Source organism: Aphidius gifuensis, linkage group LG6, assembly GCF_014905175.1.
Source record: "Aphidius gifuensis isolate YNYX2018 linkage group LG6, ASM1490517v1, whole genome shotgun sequence".
NCBI lineage: Eukaryota > Metazoa > Arthropoda > Insecta > Hymenoptera > Braconidae > Aphidius > Aphidius gifuensis.
The window spans coordinates 1382804-1408806 of NC_057793.1; the positions used below are offsets into that span (position 1 = coordinate 1382804).

The 26003-nt window shown below is 24.7% G+C and overlaps 3 protein-coding genes across 4 annotated transcripts; 1 reads left to right on the forward strand and 2 right to left on the reverse strand.

The window, feature by feature from the left end:
- Nucleotides 1–4616: 4616 nt before the first annotated feature.
- On the reverse strand, nt 4617–8692 carry LOC122858694 (synaptotagmin-A-like). Of its 2 annotated transcripts, none has more exons than XM_044161781.1 (9): nt 8316–8692; nt 7522–7666; nt 7141–7376; nt 6848–6985; nt 6560–6757; nt 6300–6452; nt 6093–6210; nt 5077–5252; nt 4617–4985 (listed from the first exon to the last, which is right to left on the reverse strand). In XM_044161781.1, the coding sequence occupies exons 2-9, from the start codon at nt 7661–7663 to the stop codon at nt 4779–4781; spliced, it is 1368 nt and encodes a 455-aa protein (XP_044017716.1). In that variant the 5' UTR covers nt 7664–7666; nt 8316–8692; the 3' UTR covers nt 4617–4778. The 2 variants fall into 2 exon arrangements, with proteins under 2 accessions (XP_044017716.1, XP_044017718.1); XM_044161783.1 differs by lacking the exon at nt 8316–8692 and adding an exon at nt 7759–8119.
- Nucleotides 8693–9386: 694 nt separating this feature from the next.
- Nucleotides 9387–10528, forward strand: LOC122858730. Its single transcript, XM_044161837.1, has 4 exons — nt 9387–9453; nt 9604–9684; nt 9895–10157; nt 10224–10528. Exons 1-4 carry the CDS (start codon nt 9405–9407, stop codon nt 10338–10340), a joined length of 510 nt encoding a protein of 169 aa, XP_044017772.1. The 5' UTR covers nt 9387–9404; the 3' UTR covers nt 10341–10528.
- A 16-nt stretch (nt 10529–10544) lies between these two features.
- LOC122858692 (homeotic protein antennapedia) lies at nt 10545–24417 on the reverse strand. The gene is made up of 4 exons (XM_044161779.1): nt 23299–24417; nt 19116–19346; nt 17111–17394; nt 10545–11322 (listed from the first exon to the last, which is right to left on the reverse strand). The coding sequence occupies exons 1-4, from the start codon at nt 23990–23992 to the stop codon at nt 11080–11082; spliced, it is 1452 nt and encodes a 483-aa protein (XP_044017714.1). The 5' UTR covers nt 23993–24417; the 3' UTR covers nt 10545–11079.
- Between the last annotated feature and the right edge of the window lie 1586 nt (nt 24418–26003).

Here is a 26003-nt window from a genome sequence, read left to right on the forward strand (position 1 = left end):
GGTTTAAAAACAACAACTCAATAATTATTTATTTTTAAATAATTAAAAAATTAATAACATAATTAACAACAAGTGTCTGTAATGTATCAAACCCACGCAAGTAATAAAAACATTTAGAAAAAAATTTATACGGACACAATCCACACCTTAAAAAAATGTTAATTTAATAACATATCAATAATTTGATACAATGCTAGTTAATAATAATAACAACAAATGGTATTTGCCATCGTTGACAAATGGTGCATTACCAAATGATTTATTCTATTTTTAATTTTAAAACCCACTAAGTAGCCAAAGAATTATTCCCCACCTTCATGCCTATGATTGTTCTTTTTTTCTATTTTTAATATTTTCATTACTTTTTCTCTCCCTGTCTCTCCCTGTCTCTCCTTTTATTATTTATTTTTTTTCTACATTCATTCGATTCACCAGTCCAAATAATGAACGTCTTGATCGTCATAGCATTAATTTAAATCTATACGCATCAACGAAATGCATTGAATCCGACCAACCATCCTAAATCATCATCATCATCATCGAAACGATCGAAAGTTTTATTCCTAATTTATTCAAATATATTCTCCTACTGTAAATAATATATCCATCATTTAAATACGTTATTCATTATTATATCTATTGTTTTTTTATTTTTTTTTTTTTATGTTTAAATAAATATTAACACAAAAAAACAGCTAAGCTGTGTGGTGGTTACATGATTATTTTCAGAGGTAACCAAGAGAAAAGCGGTATCGAGAGCGTGAGAATCTCAATGACCTGACATCCAGGTATTTTTTTTTATTCTTCCTTAGTTGTTGTTCTATTACTACACGTTTACTATTACTATTTTTTTTTTTATATTAAAAACAAAGTAACCAATTTTATCGAGACACAAAAGTCTCTTCCTGAATGTGATTTGTTTTACATTCCCATATTAAACACCATCAATGTATAATACACAAACAATAACAAATACTACAATAAGGCGTTGGGAATAAGTGCGAACAATTTGTCTTTGATTTTAAAATTTTAAATATAATTTTACTGTTTTATATTTGCAGAAAATAGAGTTAACTTTTTAAGGTATTCTTGAATATTTTACTTGGACTTGTTTTATATATTTTTTTTTTCAATTTTTATTTTCTATATTTATCATTTGATAAGTATGGAGTGTAACTTCACTTAAGGCACGTAGAAAATACGTGTACTGACTTTATGTTTTTTTTATTTTTTGTAACATACGAGTAAATGTTGTTATTATTTTTTTTTTTTTTTTAGTAAGTATATTGTGTGACACGTCTGGACCGACGACGACGACGACAAGCAGTGTCAAGGCTTGTCTTTTATTTCAGAAAGTGAATGACCGACTAGCAAAAAGAAAAAATAGAAAATAAAATGTGTATGAGATTTAATGGAGAAATAAAAAAGTTAATCAATGAGAATGTAATAAAATGAAGTGCAAGAGATCATCAAATAAATTGTTGATCAATGTCTTCGTTCTCAATTCAATTGGAATCCAAACCAGGCTTTCAACATGAGCCAGGTACTATTTCCGAGACATCTATTTCCATTTGAATACCATTGTCGTATTCGAGGAATTATTTTGGTTTGACAAAAGCATCGAGATAAATTATTTTAACAATTATTGTTATCTGTATGAAAAAAAAAAATTAATGAAAAAAGGACATTTGAATATTTTATTATGAATTATTTGAAAAATTAATTGAATATCCAAATGAATTTATAAACAATCAAATAGTTGAATAAATTTTAATATTTTTACAACAATAAATGATTGTTTAAATAATTAAATTATTTGTTTAAAAAAAAAAATTATTTGAAAAAAAAATTGATTTAATCTATTTTGGGATAAATTATTATTAAAGAATTAATAAAAATAAATAAATAAAAAAATATAAATTAAATAAATAAACGAATATATTAATAAATAAATGAATTTGAAAATTTTTACAACAATAAATAATTGTTTAAATAATAAACTTATTTGTTCAAAGAAAAATAAAAAAATTAATTTTATAATTTTGAGATAAATTCCTAAAAAAATTAATTAAATAATTTAATTATTAAATAAATTTATTAATAAACAAATAAACTAATTAATTACACAATTTATATATTTTTTTGTTAATAAATTATTGTTTAAATAATAAATTTAATTGTTAAAAAAGGATGATTTGAAAAAAAAATTAATTTAATTATTTTGGGATAAATTGTTAAAGAATTAATTAAATAAATAAATAATTAAATGATAAATTTAATAAATAAATAGAAAAACAAATAAATGAATAAATAATTTAAATATTTATATAGCAAATAATTGTTTAAATAATAAATTAACTTCCTAAAAAGAAAAATGATTTGAAAAAAATTTGATTTTATTATTTTAGGATAAGTTATTAAAAAATTAATTAAACAAATAAATAAATAGATAAATAAATAAATAAATAAATCAAAATATCTATAAAACAATAAACAATAAAATATCAATACTAAAAATAATATAAAAAAAAATAATAATAAAATATTATAAAATATAATAGACAATGTGTAATTTAATTATCATTATAATCTTAAACTTGAACGGTAGTACTTAACCCTATAATAACGATAATAATCAATAATAATAACAGTGCGTTAGTTGGTCATTAACTTGATAAATTTATCTCAATAACAAATCACCGATTATAATATTTTTTTAACAACAAAACAATGAAGAATAATAAACCACCAACACATCCGTTATAAATGTCAAAAAAATAAAATAAAAATAATAAAAACAATATAAAAAAACAAATTGACCTAATAACTGTATAATATTTTGATACCCTGTTCTTAATTTTTATTATCCTATTTTTATTATTATAAACAATCTTACATAAATATAAAAACCCACTTGTCAATAATAAACTTTTCCATCTAAAAATTCTACAACTTTGCTAGTGCAAAACTATACACTAAATTTAATTTTTTTCTTTTCTATTTTACAATTTAATTTTCACACACAATGTTGTTAATAATAATAAACAATTTTTTAAATATAAAATGTAGATCTAGTGAATTGTTGAGAGTGTTCACACTCACCGCACATTCAGCTGGACAAACACTGGAATGCCATCAATGAAAAAACAATAAAAATAATGATAAGAGATAAAAAAAAAAAAAAAAAAGTCAAATCAATATTATTTTATTATTTATTAAAATTGATTTTCTTGATATATGATTATGACAAATAAAATCGTTTTGTATTTTGTCGTGTGACGTATCTTTGGAGCAACAAAATAATTGTAAAAATTTATCACGACCCGCGCGAGTCATCAAACAAACTGAGGTATTATTATTAATATATATTAAAAAATATAAATTATATATTTAATCCAAGGCACACACACACACACACACTTTACTCCACACCACTTTTTTATTTATTAAATATATAAAAAAATATATCTTTTTTTTATTATCATTGTGTATGAATATATATTGTTTATCTTTGTTACACTTTAATACACTTGCAGTTATGACTCGTTTTTTTTTTTTTCTACTGGCTGCTGCTAAGAGACACCACACACAAGCACTCAAGTCTCAACACAGGTGAGTCCTCCAAGTCCTCCTCCAAAAATCCAAACACACAAACACACGTACACATAAATAAAGCACTCGGTAATGTTCGTTTATGTTCGGTTTTTTTTTCAACTGGTTATTAAGTATTGCCAATTTATTAAATTAACAAAAAATATTTCTAGGGAAGTTGTGGGGGATTTTCTGCATTATTTGCTGATGATAGTTCTACTTTATCGACTGTTAATACTTTATATTTTTATGGTTTGAACTTTGAACTATCTCCACCACCGCTGTGGGGATCTCAATCGGTAAATAATTGAACACAATATTTAATTAATTTAATAATAACATTGATATAATTAAAATTGAAAAATTATTTTATTTGCCTTGAAAAAGAAGTAACTGAATTTACAATGTTAGAAACGGAATTATTTGATTGTCCAAAAAAAAAAAAAAAGTGTTACGTCAATTGTTCATAATAATAGTTAGTAAAGTTAGAGAAAGGTTGGAGAAATTTTTCCGCCGCATTTCTCCGACCATGGATCATTTTTGGAAAAAGATGGAGAAAAAGCAGAGAAAGGTGAACGAAAGGCGGAGAAAAATTTCCACCAGGGCACCTAACGTTGTAATTGCTTCTATACCTTTATCAGTTTTTTTTTACCAATGATACGATTCTTTGGCATGTATCGAAAAATTTATTAATGGTTCATCAATTGTGCCTGTTGCAATGTTGCAACTCAATTTCTCCATGGTTTTTTATTTTTCCTATGTCATCCAAATTAACATCATGCTCATATAAACGTAAAGACGATATTCTTAAACATATATCATTATTCTAATATAAATTACGTTTTTGTTTTGCTATCTCATTGTACTTTTTTATATACAGAATGTTATAAATGAGTCTTATTTTATAAAATATTTTTCGTAATAACTTAATTTATCGTAATTGATAATAACGTTTTGGTCAAGCGGGCAGGAATTACCCGTTTATCGCCTCGAATTTGTGGCGTAAAGTATGTGATTGTCGCCCAACAAATTCTTGCCAACAAACGGGTGTTTCCCGCCCGCTCAACCAAAAAACAGTACATGTGTGTTACGTGGGCACCATGTGAATGATTCTCTCTTAATATTGAATATTAAATATTATTTATTTATTTTTGGTAACAGTTATATATTATTATTTTTTTTTTAATTCATTTAAGTGTATGCCAAACTGTAACAAGTTTTCGAGGATTTTGAAGTACTGAAAACCAATGTAATCTTTCGGTTGAACCACGTACACCTTTACCAAGTGCAACTTTTCCAAGACAAATATCTGATGATTTATTAAATGAATTTGTAGATTCTTCACTATCACTTGGATTTTCAGTCATTGATATTGGTACGTCATCAATAACAATCTAGAAAAATAAATTTATAAATTGTTTATTTATTTTTATCGTTTTTAAATTGTTTTTTTTTTTGCGAATCTTTTTTTTTTAATTTGTTTACCTTGTTGCATAAAATAACGATAAATTGAACAGTATCAAGTTGATGAAATGATAAATCAAATGTCAATGTTTCATTAAATTCCAACAACTGATTTGACGATGAAAGTACATGAGTTTTTCTTTTTCGTAATTTTCTTCCAGTTTTTGAATTGAGCATCAATATTCTTACATACGGATCTAAAAATTGAAAATTATTTTTCTCTTTATTATAATCGTGTATATTTTATCAAGACTTTATGCAAAAATTAATTTAATCTAATTTATTTAGCTTTTAGTAATTATTTATCAACAAAAATGATATAAAAAATTTTATTAAAAAAGAAAAAATCTTAGATTTCTAGAAAAAAAATGAAAATAATTAAAATTAAATTTTAAAACTTTTAGAATAGTTATATTGACGTGTTGTCTAAATACGAGAAGCATAATTCTATGAAATTTTTGCTTAGAAATATTTTTTTCAGCAATGATAATTTTTGACAAAAATTGCCAATTTTATGAAAAAATTAAAATTTAAAAAAATAATAAAAATAAATGTAATTAAATCTTGTAAATTTCAGGACAATTATATTCATTTGTCCTTTAAATATTAAAAGCATAAAATCGTGAAATTTGTCTTTGAAAAAATAAATATCTTAATATGCCCGACAAATTTAATAAAAAAAAATAAAAATAATTAAAATTGAATTTTAAAAATTTTTCAAATTATTATATTGTCTCGTTGTTTAATTATTATTATACAATAATTTTATGAAATTTAAATTCATAAATCTCGTTGAATAAACAAACAGACTAAAATAAATTTTAAATCTAATTTTTTCTGTTTATTAAATTACAGAATAATTAACACAAAAAAAAATAATTGAATTAAAATGTTAAATTCAACATTTAAAAAAGTTTAATTTTCCATTTTTAACTGTCGATATAAAATTATAATAAAAATAATTTTTATTAATTCATTAATCATTATACTTTATAACAATTACCAATTAATTTTATAATAATTTTACAAGTACTTACGAAAATTAATAGGTTTAATATTTTGAGGATATTTAACAGCACGTAATTTCATAACGTTAATTGTCAAACGTTGGGCAGTTGGCAGGTAGCTTATTCCCAGTAAAATACCTCCAAACTCCTCCAATAAAATAATTAATTTTTCAATTTAAACAACAATAAAAAAATCAACTCAACATAGTATTATCAAATTATCAGAAAAATATTTACCTGGGATGATATTTTCATTTTATAATTAAACAAATGAATTTCCGGACTCGTAAAAATATTTTTTACATCTTTAAATGAAATTCTTGTTGAACACAATTCTGTGTGATTTGCATAACGATCATGATCAAAAGCAACAATGTTTAATGTCCATTCCTTGTAAAAATTAAAACAAAAAAAAAAATTATTTTTTTTTCAATTATATTTCATTGTTATATAATGTAAATTAAATTCATGACGAAATATTATTTTTTTAAAATTACCTTTGCTTCATTTGAATCAACATCAGCAATAACAAAAGTTTCTCTAAATATTGGATTAGCTGTATGTCTAATACTTCGTGTTCTAAAAAAATGTAGCACATCTTTTTTTCTATGTGTCCATGAATATTTGACAATTTCAACAGTAACATAAGGCTCAAGTGTACAATTGTATTGCTTCGGTGGTAAACCTGATAAAGACTAAAATAATTATCTATTAATACATCAACCATATAATTATATTTTTTTTCATATATATATTATCATAACAATTAAAAAAATGTTCATTACCTCGACACCAATCACGAGCTTTCCACGATTGCCTCTTGTCTCTTCACAAGTTGGCAAATATTGCAAACTCAATTTAATTTCTGTTGGAAAGTCCTTGATTTTTTTATCATTTTTTTGTTTACCTGAGTCTACAAGATTCTGATGAAAAAATTTAATTTAAAAGACAATAAAAAATACTGTAATTGATGCATGAAAAAAATTAATAATTAAAAATTAATTGACTTTTGATTTTAATTGAAAAAAATTAAATAATAAAAATTTTTTCATTTGAAAAATAATGATAATTAAATTACCAGTGTTGATGATACACCAGGATCATTAAAAACATGATGCGCATTTGAACCGTATGAATTTCTCGGTGATGATTCGGAATTTTCACAAATACTTCCATTATCGTATAAGCTACCAATACGCCAAGATCGGTAGCTTACATCACTCAATTTAATATTTCCACATTGTTGGTCCGTTGACCTTGTTGTTGATGTCATCGTCATCGTCGTTGTTGTTTCTGCCTTCTCCCGCCTCTTTTCTAATCACAAAGAAATATAAAATAAAAATATATACATTGTTATTTGACTGAAATGACATAACACCTGTTCATACAAATGACAAATAAATATTCAAGTATACAAATAATATATATGAATAAAAATATAATTAAATAATTATCTTACTTTGTATTTTTAGACATTTGTGACCTAGGCATCCTGGTGTCAAACAACAAACAATCGACAAGGCTATTAAAAAAATAACAATTGCACAAATTCCCGCCAGCAACAAACGTCCATGAGTTTGAAATATTATTTCGTTAAACATTCACTAAAACAAAAAAAAAAAAATATTAAAAATAGCTAAATTAATCTTTTATCTAAATAAAAATATAAATTTTATAAAAATTTAATTATAATTACTTTATATTTTAATTAAAACTAATTTTAATAATTTTACAAAAAAAAAAAATTTTTTAAATTTTATTTTTTTGTAAATATAATTTTTTAACAATAAATAATTCAATTTAAATTTTTTTTTTCTATTTTTTAAACTACTCGTCTATTTTATAATAAAAAGAGTTTTTTTTTTTTTTTTTTGTTGATAAAAATTAATAGTGTATACGTCTGATAAAAAAAAAATGAAAAAAAACTAAAACGATTAACTGAAACTCGTCATCACACCGCGACGTATACACTAATATTAAAAAAAAAATATATTTAATAATAATAACAACAATTGGAATAAAACTATATTGGTCGTTGCAAAAACACTTGTGCGAGTGTATATACAAAAAAATATATAAAACAACTCTGGTCTACCACATCGACAATCGCAATAATATTCAGCTCGTTATCACTTCCGTTACCTCACACAAAAAAATATATACTCTACCAACAATGCTAATTTAAAAAATAAAAATTCAATAGATAAATAAACTTGTAAATATTTAATTAACATTAATTTAAATTTTACTCACTCGACCTGGATCATATCCCTTTGCATCGACAAAAATCCATCAAACTTTTCGATAACAAAATAAACTTGTATTTTTTTATCAACATAAATTAATGATTATTTTTTAAAATTAATTTTTAAAACTGACAAGATGACAATATATACAATGACAAAGAATCGAGCTCAGTGACGCGTTTAAATAGTGAATCCTTGAATTTTTTTTTAAAAAACAATTTCCGCAATGAAGCGATAATGAAAAATTGGTTTTTTAAAAAATACGTCGTTGCAATTCAAAGCACTGCGCTTGACTATTTTGAAAAAAAAATATAGAGTCAATAAACACAGTGGACGATCATACTCTTGTTGAAGCGTTGATGTATGCATGTACATTGTCGATTGCACAGAGACAAATTGTGCGGGCGAGCCCACACTGTTACACCTTCTTATCGTTATATATAATAATTAAAAAAAAAAAAAAAAAAATTAAAATCATTCAAATGCCGGCTGTGTATATTTGTTATTCATTTGTCAGTCTATTAATTTATATGTAAATTTTTTTCCCCATTAAAATTATTATCAAATATTTCAAAATCAATAATTTTTTTTTTTTAAATAATTTTAACACGTGTTGTGCTGAAGTGATCTGTTTGACAAATGATGATAAATCAAGATGAAGAATTTTTTTTCTATTTTAAAAAAAAATATAGTAGGGATAGGTGAGAGTCCAATGTACCTGATCAATGTGACCTCGATCCCTCCACATTTTTTATTTAGCTCCTTTCACTTAAATTATTCTTCCCGCCATAGAAATTTTATTTACACATCGACCAGAGTACCAAAGTAACAACGTACTGTAAAACATCGCTTGTAACGCTTCAACACTTTTCATTTCTTCCTGGAATTAATTGTAATTTAATTGTACTCTTTTATCATACAAATTATATTTTTTGGTATTTCTATTTATCAATCAACACAATGAATTACATTTTTATATCATTCAAAATATATTAAATATTTCATGGTTTTTTTTACCAAGTTATTTGTGATTGTTGGCTAATTTCGTTTTCTTATTTATTTTTAATTTGTTTTTTTTTTTTTGTGTGTGAACATAATGAAGATTTTTAACTTGCTATTTATATTTGGATTTATTTTAAATAACTGTAAGTAAATTTATTTGTAATATTTTTATTTTGTCCTTCACCTGGTTAGTAAATGAACCATTATATATTGCAACATTGTCATTTAATATTAATATGAAATTTACATTAATTTTAATAAATTTATTTATTTGTTATTTATTGGTTTTTTAGATATAAATTGTTTAATTATTCCTGAGGAAGTACCGACAATATTATCACTTATTTATTCAAATATACCACCGATAAAAAAAGGTATTATTTTATTTGATTTTCATATTTAATTTTGCATAAGTTTACGTCAGAGAAAATGTCAAACTTTCACTCTGGTTATTTAAAAATAAAAAAATATAAAATATACATTTTATATTTGATGTCTTCCTGTATAATTTTTTGTATTTATTTATGTATTACTGAATACATGATTGAACAAAATAATGTAATGAAAAATTTAATTAAATTTAGGAACGGATTCGAGAGTTGGTGTTGGATTTAGACTTGGTGAACATGCTGATTTTCAAGTTATGCTTGAACTTGGTCCACAAAAAGAAACTGAAAAATTTGGTAATACAGATAGTAATAAAAGAAGAAGACAAATAATGCTTGATTCAGCAATGAAAGGTGAACTTGGTACTCTGGCTAAAAATATTGCAAAATATAATATTTATAAAATGAAACAAACACAGGTTAAAAGTCAAGATAAACATCATCAAATTAACGATGAAAAAGTATGTTATATTAATCATTAAATTTATCATTAATATCATCATCATTTTATAAATATTTTTTTTTAGGACACATCAAATAATTGGCTGATAAAATGGAGCAAAGAAATGTCGAGCAAAAATGATGATCAAATTTCGGAAACTCCCGAGATTCAAAAAATTCGTATGGCCTCAAAACCTGAATAAAAAAAAAAATTTTTATCATTAATTAAACGGGTCAAGTGCAATAAATAATTGGGTGTAATTTTTTTTTTTTTTTTTCGCTTTTTAATTGCTGGTTGTCGAGCTGGATCTCCAATTGATATATTCAGTATCTATATGTCGTGTTAAAATTAATTTATAATATATGCAACACTGCCATAATAAATAATTATTTAAAAAAAAAAAATATCAGTTATTAATTAATAATTAGTGTATTTTTTTTTTCATTTTTTTATTGCCTTACATGGATTATATCACGAATGAATTGGTAAATTTGGTATCATCCTTCTTTGTGTTTATCTTGTCATCAAATAAAATCACATTTTGTAATAATTAATTATAATTTTGACGAAATTTTACAACCATTTTATTTTTCAACGTCAAAATTACTAATTATAAATTATTGAAATAGTTTTTTTTTTTTTTAATTTAATACATCAATTTCTAATTACAATATATTACATTTTGTTTTTTTTTTTTTTTTAATATTTTTCTGTTATTTTTTTATTTTTAAATATTATTATTATTTATCACTCGTACACATAAACATTCTTTTTATTTTTTTTTACGCACTCGATTAATTAAATACGTAAATGACCTTCAAATTATCTCTCAAGTAGTATTTAAATTTTTTTTTTCAATAAATATTTAATTTTTTATTTTTTTTTAATTTTTTGTTAGTACGATTATTTTTTTAAAAAAAAAGAACTTGTTAATTTTTCCATCACGTTACATTAATTTCTTCATTTTCTTCATTATCGGATGTTATTTCTTGTATTTTTAATGGACTTGATGGTGGACTAAATTCAATGATATCACCACGTCTGTCAAGATCCGTGTCACTTAAATCCGGATTTGGATTATTTTTATTTGGTAATGTCTGCTCGCGGCTTCCCCCATTAGCCATCAATTCACGTTCTTTAGTATTTCGCCATTTCATTCGACGATTTTGAAACCATATTTTAACCTTGAACAAAAAAACCACCACAAAAATTAATTATTATAATGAAATAAACACAAATTAAATTTAAAATTAAATCATCATGTAAATCATCATATTTTACAAGTTAAATAACAGAGAAAGAAAATCAAGTATAAATCAAAATATATAAATAAGATGAAGGGAAAAATATTGTGAATTGAATCTGTGCCTTGAGGGGGTAATCTACCCTTATACATTTATAAAACATATTTTCGACCCTTGGTGCTAGCCGTTTACTTATAGACAGCGCCCTTATTTCCGGGATTAAAGAGTATATGCATTATCGAACCGGCAAATGTCAAAAGCACGATTCGTGTTTTTATTTATTTTTTTATATATTTTTTATAAACCCCCTTGTTAGCTTTCTTTTGCACCCTCACAATCATGACAAATTACAATTTAAACTATATTTTATATTATTTTTTTTTTCTTATGAATTTTATTTTTTTTTTCAACATGATACAAAATATATTATGAATAATTATTAAATTCAAATTGAATTTTTTTTTTTTGGTTTTTTTTTTAATAAATATTATTATTTTTTTGTTATTAAATTAAAATTATTTATTTATTTTTTAATTGCAATTTACGTTATACATTTGTATGATTTTAAATGGAAAAAAAATAAATAAAAATTGTTTATTATTATTCAAAAACTACTTAAACGAATTTTCATTCAGAGGGGTTCAAAAGTGTAGTGCAAATGACACCTCGGTGACGGTGGGTTTTACGAAGGTAAATACACTGCGAGGCCTCTGACACGTAACCCAATGTTCCCTGTCGCCAGTGGGCTGATTTCCAATCGAAATGTCCCACCGACAATGAAAAAAAAAAAAAAATACACAATTAAATTTAAACTGAAAAAAATAAAATGAAATTGTACTTGATATTATTTTGATTGAAAAAATAAAAAAACTATTTGATAAAAAAAAATTTAAATTGTAATTTAAAATGGAATTTAATGGATAAATGTATTTTGTCTTGAAAGTTTATTTCGATATAATATACTATGGAAAAAAAAAAATATAATTAAGTTTCGAAAATTGAGTGTTGCGAATTGGTGCAAAACTATTTTTAGCATTTTTCTTTTATGTCAATAGATTTATATTATTTCATTTTTTTCTTCTGGCTTTTGTGTATAAATGGTTAGACGAAAAGAAAAAAATATAAAGATAGTGTACCAATGTCTGTGATTGATTGTCCTGTCCAAAGCAGTTTTTGAAAATAACAAAAGTAACGAAGAGTCAGCATCGTTTTGTTCGCATACAAACGTTAAATATATCCATCATAAAAATCAAGCAAAAAATATACTCTAAACTTGCTTGTAAATTTTTTTTTTTTCAACACAATTATTATTCTTAATAAATAAAATTAAAAAAAAAAAAATGAATTAAAGAAGATAGTGTAAATTAAATTAATTAAATTTTTTTTTATAAAAAAAAAAAATTAAAAATTAATTACAAAAATAAAACAAAAAAAATTAAATTAAATTTTCAAATAAAAACTATAAAAATATATAATTTAAAAAAAAAAAAAAAAAAACAATTCATTGAATCTTGTGTAAATTATGTTTGAAACAATGAACATTTTTGATTTATCGAATTTGAAGGATATTTAGAGGTAGATCGGGTGGATTAGTAATAATGACATTTGAAACGCGTTATAGAGTGGAAGGTGAGAGAGTGGGTAATCGTTAAATGATTGGCTGTAGCCTCAGCACCCTCTCGGCTCTCACCAAGCAAAATTTACCCTCTCTTTAAACCCCTTGTCTCTCTTTATTTTAATTCCCCTCATTGACGGTCGACGGACTAAACTCTCTTTCTCGTTTGTCGGTTACCGCCACCGCTACCGTCGCTATATACTGCCACCGCTTGCCGTCACCTTCAGATATTACCAAACCATTTAACTGTGCTTGCACAAGCTCACACAAAATATACATCTATCTATGTATATATATTTTATTTTTTTTCTCTATTTAACTACCCTTATTTCAACAATGACAGAGCCAACTTATGAACCACGCGCGCGACTCTTCTCGTGTGCCACCCTTTTTTTTGCTTTTTTTTTTTTACCCAACAACCCTCTCACGACGTCGACGTCGACGAGTACTATTGTACGCCATCTGGTGCTGTTTAATAAAAGACGATCGATTATGACGTCGGCTTCGAAATGATGAAACGACGGAGAGCCGGAGAGCCGGAGACGACAACGGAGAATATGTATTCAAGGGATGAATACTTTCGTAGAAATATATTTCGTTTTTTTTTCTTTTTCTATGTATAAAATAAAATACAGATATATAGATGTATATATATAGTCAAATCGTGATTTCAAGATATGTAAAAATATAAAGATCAAATGTGGAGAAAAAAAAATTACCCTTCAACATTTATGTATGGATTTTCACAAGTCACAAAAAGGCAAACGAAATATATATTTATTTTTCTGTGTTAATATCTCAAAATTTCCGTGAGAGAAATATCGAATTTTTCAGCTTTTTTTTTGGTTTTTTCTATTTAATAATTTTTTAATGATAAAAGTGGTGGATTAATTTCAAATGGAAATCAACTTTATGACTCTTAAATAATTTTTTTATATGAAAAATAAATTATATAAATAATTAATCTATTTTAATTCATTAGCGTAAAATAAATTTCTAAAGTTTTTTTATTATTGTAATTAAAAGTTTTAATGATAAATTTAAAAATATAAAATATTTATTTAAATGAATATTTTAAATAAATTAAATGAAAAATAATTTATATTATATTTATTATAATATATACTATATTAAATGTAAATTTTTATTATCATTATTTTAAAAAATATATTTTTAAATATCCAAGTTTACGTCATGACCAAAAAAAATTCAATTCTATATGCATATAGATCAGTTGGGTATTGTATATTCATGGTTTCTTAGCTCCACCACCTTTCTCCATAATACATATATATATATACAGTACATTATATAACTCTGAGCATCTTCAAACTTGAATACATAATGCATGAGATATTTGACTATGCACCGTTGTTGTTGGTCGCACGAGAAAACCATCTAGTAATATATTTTCGTGACGTTATATTCATGTTATTTTACCACCACTGAAATAATCTTTAAACGTTAAAACAAAATTGCGAAATAATTTTTTTTTTTTTATACATGTAAACGGCATTAATATATTTTATCCACATCGCGTTTTTAAATTTTTATTTGGTTATTTATTTTAATATTAAAAAAATGAGAATATTTTTTTTTTTCTTTTAGAAAGTGAAGATGTATTTTATTTATTTATATATATTAAATTGAAATATAATAGCTTTGGCTAATGGGTACAAATTGACTTGACCAATGGAATTTTTTTTTTTTGTAATTTTATACGACATTTACTTGGAGTCTAATGGTCGATCTGTCTAACGTGTGTCAGCATCAGGCAACATCTCGTGGGAATTCATGCACGCGGTTGTTCTGTATATATATTCAACGTTTATACTGTAATTGAAACTCAATTTGTTTTTAACATTTATTTTGATAATTATTTTGGTTTTAAAAAATATGTTTTTCATGTTTTTTGATCAATTAGAAGTCAACTTTTTGAAACTCAATTTATATGAATTTTTTTTTGTTAATAAATTCATTATTATTGTTGATAAATTTATTTTGATTTTGAATGTATAATTTCCAATAAGATGAGAAATTAAAAATTAATTTTTATATGAAATTTTATTCATAAATTATTTTTTAAAATTGATGAAAAAAAAACAATTTATTTCAAATATTTTTTTCAAATTATATTTCAATTATTTTGTCGAGAAATTTTTGAATTATTATGATTCATTTAAAAAATTATTACAAAAAAAAAAGCTGTTGAATTTAATAGCTATAAAAAAATTTCTGTAAATTAATTTCACTTATATTTTTAATCCAGTCTTTAAAATGAAATAATGAATTGAAAAAAATTCATAAAAATAATTAAATTGTCTTTTAAAAAAAATTTTTATCTACAATTTAAATAATATTTATTCTCCCATCATACATAATTGAAATAATAAGAAAATTAAAATACAAAAATAGTTGAATAAACACAATTTAAATACATTTCAAATTTCAAAATAATAATAATTAAAAAAGCAGCTAATGATACTTGTTGTTTTTTTTTTTTTTCATTTTGCTTCTTTTCAATGCTCCCTGAATTAATAAATTAAAAAATAAATTGTAGATGCGCGTGATTTTGACAAGCTGTCATCTGTATATATATATATTTAACAGGAAGGAAGTATAAAACTGGCATGCCGTCACTCTGAATTATAAAAGAGATAAAGAGCCTGGCGGGCCTCTTTTCTTTCCAGAATTCACTCATCTCTTAACTCTCACCATTCCATTATTTCTTTATAACAACTAATTTTCTTTTTTTTTTTTTTCTTTTTCATTTCTCATTTCTGTTCTAGACTTTTTGAGCTTTTTTATATTAAAAATTTCATTTTTATATTATCAATCCCATGACACGTCCCCTCTGTTGTTATTTTTAATTTTTAATTTACAATTTTCATAACACAAATCTCATTGGATTAAATATCAAAATTTATTATTACCAAACAAAAAAATACCCCAGTAAAAAAGAGTACTTAGTAGTCCATTTAAAACTAAACAAATGTATTTTTTAATTTTTATTATTGTTAATAATAAATAAATAAATAAAAATAATTTAAAAAATAAAAACAAGTAAATTATTTATTCTTTTTTTTTCATTACCCTATTTAGATGATAAAAAAATGAAAAATTTAAATGAAAATTGTACTCAGCAATTGCCAATAAATGATAGAAAATAATTTTTAATTTTTTTTTTAATTTAAAGACCAGTATTCTTTGAAAAAAAAATTTAAAAATTTATGATTCGATAAATTTAACGAGAAGATAAGGAAAAGATGTTTAAAAAAAAATTGTTATAAAAATATCTATCGATGGTATATTAAATCGATGAATTCAATTCAAGTATTATTTTATGTTTGAAAAAGTTAAGTTTGATAAGCGATAAAAGACACTGTATTCGCCATTGCCGCGGCGAAACCGTCGGCCCGGGCCTCGTAAAATACATATCCCCTCGATTTCGTTAGTGTGAGGAAAATCAACATGGGGACACATTTACTGAGGGTTTATATATACATTTATACACATATATATTATATAAATATATTATGTACATATAGCTATGAAAATCGAGTTGCAAAAGAGGAGGTAATGTTAACTCTCTCTTGTTCTCGACCAATGGCAGCCAAGTCATGGCGCTCGAGGTGTAAATTATACATGAGAATATTCTCTATCCACTTTTTACTTTATGTCTTCCTCTTCATATTATTCTACTACTATTATTCACTCGACATTTTCCAAATCACACTCTACATTATCTAATTTATTTTTTAATATTTCTATCGTAATTTTTTAATGACAGTTTAAAACGAAATCAAACAAAAATAATTGCTGATTTTTTATTTTATAAATTGCAGTAAATATAGGGTTAAATAAAAATATTATTTTTGTAAAAAAAATATAATACTGTGAAGAAATAATTTTGAAATAGAAGCTTTAAAAAAAAATTAATTTAAAAATGTTAAAAATATTTTTAATAATTTTTTTTGGCATTTAAAGTTCAGAAAATTTTTTGAAGACTGAAAAAAAATTCTTGCAACTATCAGGAGGAAATTGATTGAGATGATTGAGTGTTTTTATTATTTATAAATAATTTAGAAAATTAAAATTATTTTTAAAACTCACCTGTGAATCTTTGAGACCCAATTTTTCAGCTAATTTTTTTCGATCTGGTTTACTAATATATTTTTGTGCAACAAATCTTTTTTCTAAACCTCGTCTTTGTGTATCAGAAAAAACAGCTCTTCTCATCATTCCTTTTCTTGGTCTTCCACGTGATGTTTGTGCCCATGGAAAACAAGGATGATTTATACTCATACTAGCTAAATCAGTTATTCCTGGTTGCATTCCTGGTGGAAATGATCCTGAAGTTGAAATTAATTGTCCACTTCCAGTTGCTGGATTACTCACTTGAATTTTAAATGATAATATTTTTTAAAAAATAAAAACAAAATTATAATCTACATTTTAATATAAATTTATTATAAAAAATTAAATTAATTTATCCAACCTAGTTGTATTTAAAAAAAACACTTCAAACTGAAATAAAATGGATCTAATAAAATTTATTTATTGAATTGAGGAGAAAAAAAAATATAAAATAAATTAATACATGCATCGATGAATATTATTTGATAATATATTATTACGCATGCACTTGTTGCATGCACGTTATAACATATTTGTTGATGGTATGTGTGAAAATGCAAACTAAATATACTCGTGGACCAGTTTAAATGCAACACAAATGTGTACACCACGCCTCTATTTAATACACGCATTAAACGCATATATGAACATGTAGAAACACCAAAATTTATATATACATATGTATTTATAAATATATATATATTAATAATATATATATACGTATAGTTATATTGTCGTAAATATAATACAATGGTGCTTGTGAGTAAATTTGTGTGCTTTCTACTGCACTTGATATGCACTTCATGTCCCGTAATAATATACCCTCAATCCAACTACCCAATACGATATTACACACAGATATTTCTAAAACAAGATTACCGATATAATCAAGTGCTATGTAATACAGCTTAATATAACCGCAAATTATCCATGTATCATTATACATATTTACTAATTTAATATCAAATATATAATATTATTGTACAACACGGTAATTTGTAGGTGTAATTTTTGATTTTTTATTTGAATATTTTACGGCTGACCAATTGATGACCATTACTACTTGTTATTTAAGCTTTACTTATTTACGCTGGTGTAAATGAGTTTGCTTTTCTTCTATTTTTCTTCGATTTTTTCCAATTTTTCAAAGTCATTCAGAAAGAATCAGAGGGAAATGGAAGCATATCATTTGCACCAGGGTATTTATTTATTTATTGTTCAACAAGTCTACTAATATTTTTTAGTTTATTTAAATTAATAATTTTTCATGTAAAATTAATGCACAAAATAATAATAATAATAATTAATAACAAGTTCTTCAAGTAAATCATGGTTATCGAAGCAATGCTTGACTTGGCTGACCATTGATAATTTTTTTCCCTTGTAAAAATTAATATTTATTATTAATATAAACATAAATGAAGATTATTTTTTTTTTTTGGCCACGAATAAAAATCTGTTATATTAAATTTATTTATTTTGTTGAAGATTATTTTTTTCGAGTTATTAAAAATAATTAGGACATTGAAGAAAAAATTTACTTAGCAGAAATATGAAAATAAATTGAATTGATATATGATTGAGCTTATGCTGGACTTGATTACTAAATTATAAAAATTATTTATTGAATCTACTTGGGAAAAATTGGGTAATGCGAAAAATATTATGTTTTATTAAAATAAATTTTTTATATACTTGAGAAACAGCTCTTTTAATTTTCCAAGGGAAGTAAATTTTTTTTGGTCAGACATTGCTCAATCAAGTATATATTATTCACATAATTTTGTTAAAAATAAAAATAATTATTATTCATTATTATCATTGTCATTTGTTTAACATTCAACACTAAAAATATTAGCAAATTAATTAAACAATAAAAACAATTTAATTAATTTACAAAAAATAAAATGAAATTTTGTGGTTTTTTTTTTTCTCTACGTAAATTGTGATTATAGTTGAGTTAAAAAAAATTAATAATAACCAGTTATGTAGGGTCCTCGACATGCTAAAAGTTGTAACGCATGATGTGTATGGGCTGGAAAGTGATGTTGAGCTGGTGGACCAGGTGGATGACTCGGGTGTGGCGGATGATGCGGGTGATATGCCGCCGGCCTTGCAATTGGTTTTGCAAGACTTGATGGATATCCAGATTGTATAGTTGGTGAAGTTTGTAGACTGTAGCCCGTTGACATTTGCAATGCTTGTAAATTTTCTATATCAACATAATTAAAAAAAAAAAAAAAACAAAACCACATTAATCATTGAACTTCAAGAAAACAAATCATTTGCTAAATTATTTTTTTTTCTTTTTAAAAATAATCAAATCTCATGAAACAATAATTTTATTTACTTTTAAAATACATTTTATTTTCATTGAGGCTTATCTTAAATTTATGATCCGTCAAATAATGACGATGGTGACAATGGAATTATTTATATACACCTCTTGTTAACGCCCATCATACATCAAACTGGATTTGTATTTTTTTTTTTAAATAAAAATAGACACACATAAATATATAATAAAAAAAAAAAAAGAATAAAAAATAGATGATGATCGAGTTTGAGAATGTCTCTTGTAAAATACATTTGTAGATATTTATTATGAGACAATCTGGCATTGGTTTGTGTTTTTTATAAAAACAGGCGTGTCTCAAACATTTCATCCCCACGTAAATATATTTTTTGACAAGTTACAATACCATTGTATTATTTTTTGCTAACCCCATAAAATACTCATCGGGTTTTATCGTTGTTTTTGTAACCGACCAATGACTATACACGCCCCGAGGTTTTTTTTTTTTTTTATATTTTTCTTTATCATTTTTTCACTATACACTACATAAAACTTTCATACAAAAATCTTCAATGTTTAAAAAACACCCTTAATAGAAATACATGGACTTAACCGAGGTCTTTTATTCTTTCATGTTGTTACAGTTGTTACTTAAACTATTCATTAATAAAAAAAAAAATAAGGTAACAATCATAAGGAAATAATAATAAAAAAAAAAAAATAAAACGAGCATTGAATATTCTCATTGTTTTCGTGATGTTATGTTTTTCTTTTTATTTTTTTTTTTCAAAGTTATTTCAAGGGATTAAGCATCTCTTGTATATGAACTCTCAATTCAGCAGGTCCCTCTGTCTCTTTCTGATCATATTTATTTTCGGATTATCCGGCAACTTTATTTTCCGATAAATATAAAAAAAATATATATATAAAATACATTACCAAGGAAGATAATAATAATCAAGGTTAAAAAAAAATTAAGATTAACGAGATAACTATTATTCAATAAAAAAAATAATCATTTTTCTGCTTTTATATTTTATTTATGAAAAAAGTTTTAAAAAATATTTAATAAAAATTTATCATCATAAATTGAATTCAAGTAAATTTACCAGTAGGATTAATGTGAATAAGTATATTATTACATAAGGTTCAATTAACATAACTTATATGCGGTTTTTCTCAGGTGTGTTTACCGCAGAAGCAATTTGCTTTTTTGTATTTCATTATTTTCGTCAAGTTATTTTCATATACTTGTCAGTGACAATGTTGTGGAGCAGCATGTCAAGTAATTTTATACAAATTTTCAGGTATTTTTAATAATTATTTACTGAGTTATTAATTTAACAACAAACCTCTTTCGTGAATGTGTATACTGGCGAGTTTGTATATTCATATGAATATACGCGCAATTTGTTGTCAAATTAACAACTAAGTAAATAATTAATAAAAATACCTGAAAAGTATGTCTGTACGGCAAAAAATTGTACGACAATGCTATACAGCTATGTGGATACCATTTTTTTTATACCAAGATATATTGTTCAAAAATATCAACGAAGCTGCAGCTAGTCAGTTCACAGTTATCAGACTAATTGGTATAAACTTTTTAGAAGATTTCGGAAAAATAAATATCAAAGCTGTGGAACTCCTATCAAAAAGTTCTACAAGTCAGAATTCCTCCAGCCGTAGTGTTAGTATCTGGATAGTGACTGGTACAAATAATTGCAACGATTGCAAAAAATTGTTTTTAATTGATTTACCGGGTATCCCTCCTCCCTCCCAGGTAGAAACTAATATCAATTTGACCTTAATTGATGTTTCTGAAGTCTAAAATTGACATTATAGTTTCTACCTGGGCTTGGTCTAAATATTTCTCCGAATTTTTCTCAAATTAACCCATGCGGAGAAATGAATGGAAACAGATATAAAATTTTTTTCTGGATTCCTCCGCTATTACTCTGAATTTCTCTGTTTAAATATATAAAAAACAAATTGAAAAAACTTTTTTTTTTTTCTGTAACAAATTAATTCAAGTATTTCGTTAACAAATTAATTTTTTTTTTTTATATAAATGCAATTATTTTTAACTGCATCTCGACATGACATAAAAACAAATAGTGAAGTGTGAGTTGTCCACGAATGTAGTGCATGCAAAAAAAAATAAAAATGAGAGAGAAATTTAATATAGAAAAACAGAGATGAAATAGAGTTGAATTTGGTTGTTTGTATATAAATGTTGTATAAATGTTTTATATATATAATTGAATAGATAGAAGCATGTACATGGAAATGATATTGGATATTTGGATAATCAAGTGGTGATGATGGTGGGAGTCCTGGAGGAGTTATCCCGATGAATTGAGAGTATGTAACACATGCACGTGGCATACTCAATGCATTCTGCTGCATTCTACTGCACTCGACAAATCAATCTATCTTTCTCTTCTTTCCATATTCATTTATACATTAACACTATCCATCAAGCCAATACATACACTGTAATAATAACAACAAGTACATATATTGTCTAGAATATTATTTCGATAATCACATTTGTGTTTATGTATACATTGAAGGAATAAAAACAGCCGAGGGACACGCGTCATAAATACATGTACAAATCATTCATCAATGTTAAATGCAACATCTCAATATTCTCATCAACATGCATCAACTATTTTAATTATCAGCTTCATACCAATTTATAAATCTATTTTTTTTTTTTTTTTTTTTGAATTAATAAATCTCATTTTGTATATAATATTCCTGTCAATCAAATTTAAAAAACATTTAATTGAAAAATATTATTCATTTAAAATTTAGTAAAAATTAAATAAAAAAATTAAATTAAAATTTAAAATTTACTTTAAACAACATTAAATTTAGAATAAAAAAAAAAATACTTTTTTTATTTAAATATTGTTAAAAATGATAATAAATAAATAATTTATTTTTAATAAAATAATAAATAAATAAAAATTAATTTTAAGTGTATTTAATTGAGGTCTGATACGTCATTGGATTTTGTCGGTTTGTCTAATATCATAGGCACCAATAGTGAGGGCTTAATATTAGGGGTGAAGCTAAGTGGTGTAACAGCTGACGCCAGAAATGGCAATGGGGCTCCACCCCGTGCTCTCTCGCACTCTCTTTATTTCTCCAACTATATGTATATCAAGCCAGGAAAGTGACGATGAGAGGAAAAGAGAGACGTACTCTCTCTCTGTACGTAATATGATCGTGTGACTACTCTGTTCTATCGTCAGCTCCTCACAAAATATATATATATACATATCAAATTTTCCTCACTTGCACACACATATATATAATTGTTGAATTGAGAGTATGGGCTTAAAACGAATGAGTGAGTAGAGTCGCACGCACGCTGTGCAATTCTCGTCGTCTTGAGGGTGTGCGGACGACTATGAGATTTAGGGGGTGAGCGTCGGGTGTGTTAAAGTCTGGACTCGACACTGATTTGTTGCCTTAGCTTTGTTTCAAACGTGAATGCCTCGACCAAAGATTTTTTTTTTTTTTTTATTTTTTCTTTGAAAAATATATTATATTAAAAAAGTAATAAAAAAAAATTCAAGAAAAATCATTAATTATATTTTAAATATATATCATTTTATAGGTGAATTTTTATCGAAGCTTTTTTCATAAAAAAAAAAAATGAATTTGATTTTTTTTTTATATAATATTAAATAAATGTTTAATTAATATTTTTTTAAAATGATTTAATTAATTATTCAACAAGTTTATTAATGATACCAATTAACAATTAATTGTTGTTTTTTGGCTTTTATTTTTAGAAGAAATTTAAATGAATTAAAGATGAAAATTCAATTGATAAAATGAAATATTTTACCTGAATTTCTACGACGTTCATAATCATCAGCAAGTATTGCCTTAACACCAAATTTTAATTCTGGTTTTTCTTTAATTTGTATAGTTCTTGATTCCGTTTGATTTCCAGATGATGTAAATGAATGTGATGGACTTGTTTGATCTCTTTGACACTGTTCATCACAATAATTTTGTTGACTTGATGTTTCATCATTAGCCATTAATCTATCCTCTGTTTTTGATATAATATATTGTCCCTGCCAATCTCTATCAATATCATAATCAATATTTAATTTTTCATCATTGTCATTTAATTTTTTATCATCATTATTTATTATTAGCTTATCATAACGTATTCTTGATAAATTATTATCACGATAACCAGTTGTTAATTCACCATCAGTTTCAGGCTCTGTTTCTGTTTCTAAATCATTATCAATTCTCATTGGTATATTATTATCATCATCAATATTATTATCAATATCAATATTATTATTTTTATTTAATTTTTTATTTGGTAATACAACACAATTTGTCATTGCTGCTGCAACTGCTGCTTCTTTTTCACGTTGACGTGCCATTATTGTTGCTGCCCAATTTAATGTTAAACTAAATTCACCATTTGGACTTTTACTTTGTAATAAATTTTCCATTAAAAAATTTGATGCTGCACGTTGTTCAAGATTTTTCAACATTGTTGCTGGCGATGGTATCATAACGCAATAATCACTCGTCACAATTTAACATTTATTTTCACAATTAATTTTTTCAAAAAGTATTATTCAATTATTATCATAAACTTCACAAAAATATAAATTAATAAATAATTACACTAAAAAAAAAAACATTCACTAAAATTATCATTCTATAATTTTTTTTTTTTCACCAACAATAAATTAATAAAAAAACCTAAAAATAATAATTAATTTTTCCCTATTAAAATCACAAATTAATTGATAAATTTTAATTTAATTAAAATAAGCTTTTTTTAATTTTAATTTAAATTTTTTTTGTATGTTTAGTATACTATTATTATTTTTATTATTATGACTATTATTATTACGACAATAAATAATTTAATATTATTAGTTATTCTCGAAAATAGTATAGAACGTGACGCGATGACTACAGTAGCTGGAATGAATAGTTTTTCGGTCAGAAGATCTCACTCAGTATAAACCCACACACACAGAAAGAGAGAGAGATGTACATATATGAACAGGGGGATGCTTGGAGCATTAGGAGGGTAGAAAATTAAAGGGAATGAAGGGGGATAAAATTGGTGTGTATATATTCAGAGGTGTAGTATAAACTGAATCTCATTCCCTCCATTCCTTCTTTTGCTTTTTTTTTTGCTTTTCAATCTCGACTATGTTTTTTCTTTTTTCATCAAGGGTTCATGTTTGTGATTCCGAGGGCACGTACCATACAGAGAAGGGGCTAAAACGACCATAAGAGAAGGGATTTAAAAAAGGGTTTATATTTTTCTTCTCTTTTTATCTCATTTATCAAATCACAAAGTTTATTTTTTTTTTTAGTTTTCTTTTTTTATTTTTTCATCCCCCACTTTTGAAATAATTTCTCCTTCCATTGATATACATATTTACACTACTAAATTAAATCCCCTTTTATTTCTCGATTATTTATTTTTCTTTGTTTAACAATTCTTGGGTGTATTGGTATCTTTATCTTGTGAGTATAATGCTTGACTATAAAACCAAGCAATTCGAGGTTTGGCTCTTGGTAATGCCCTAATAAAATCATACTCCCATAAAATGATACTCCACACCCCCTTAAAGCTCGAATAAAATTGAGTCAAATGTTATAAAATTTTCATCTCGCATGCGCATTACATTTACATTTATTTTTCAAAAAATAAATATAATATAAAAATTGAATTTTTATATAAAAATTAATGGTTAAATTTTATAAAAAAAAATAAAAAAAAAAAAAAGCTATATAGACACATGCACGTTTAACTTGTTTAAAAAGTAAGGAGATGGTATAAAATCTATTAAAACGCAACGTCAGAAAGAGTACATACAATAAGTATAAAAAAATTTAAAAATAAATAAATACTATATGTATTACGTAAATATATATGTATAGGTAAAATTCCTTTGGTCCAGCGATTGGATTTTATTTGACGATCCCCCTGTGCGCATCCACCAATCGTCGTGAAACGGGGGTGAAAACTTTTGCCACGCCCATTATATACATTATATGTACTGTACAATCTCACCGCGAAAACTCACTTCTGCCTGCTTCTCGCACCCTCACGGTGTGCACCAAGCTTCTCACTCTATATATAAAATCAAGCTTCATTGTATGTACTTGATCTGGCGTCCGGTATGTCCCTTTTTTGTATACATATATGTTTTTCATATTTTTTTTTTTTTTTTAACTTGACTCTCTTCGTTTTGGTCTACATTCGTTGGGCCATAGAGACTTGTACTATTCGCCTTTCTACACCCTTATCAAATTTTATTATCATCGTATGACTACTTGTCATATATATTTATCTACAATTATATATACATAATATGATTTTTATTTTCAATTAAATTATTATTTCATTCATTTTTAATAATTAAAATTTACTAAAAGAAATTTTATTGATAAAGAAAAAAATGTTGTTTAATAATTGCTATTATTATTTATTTATTTTATTATTATTAATAATTTTTTTTCATTATTTTTTCATAGGTATATGAAGATTGATGAGGG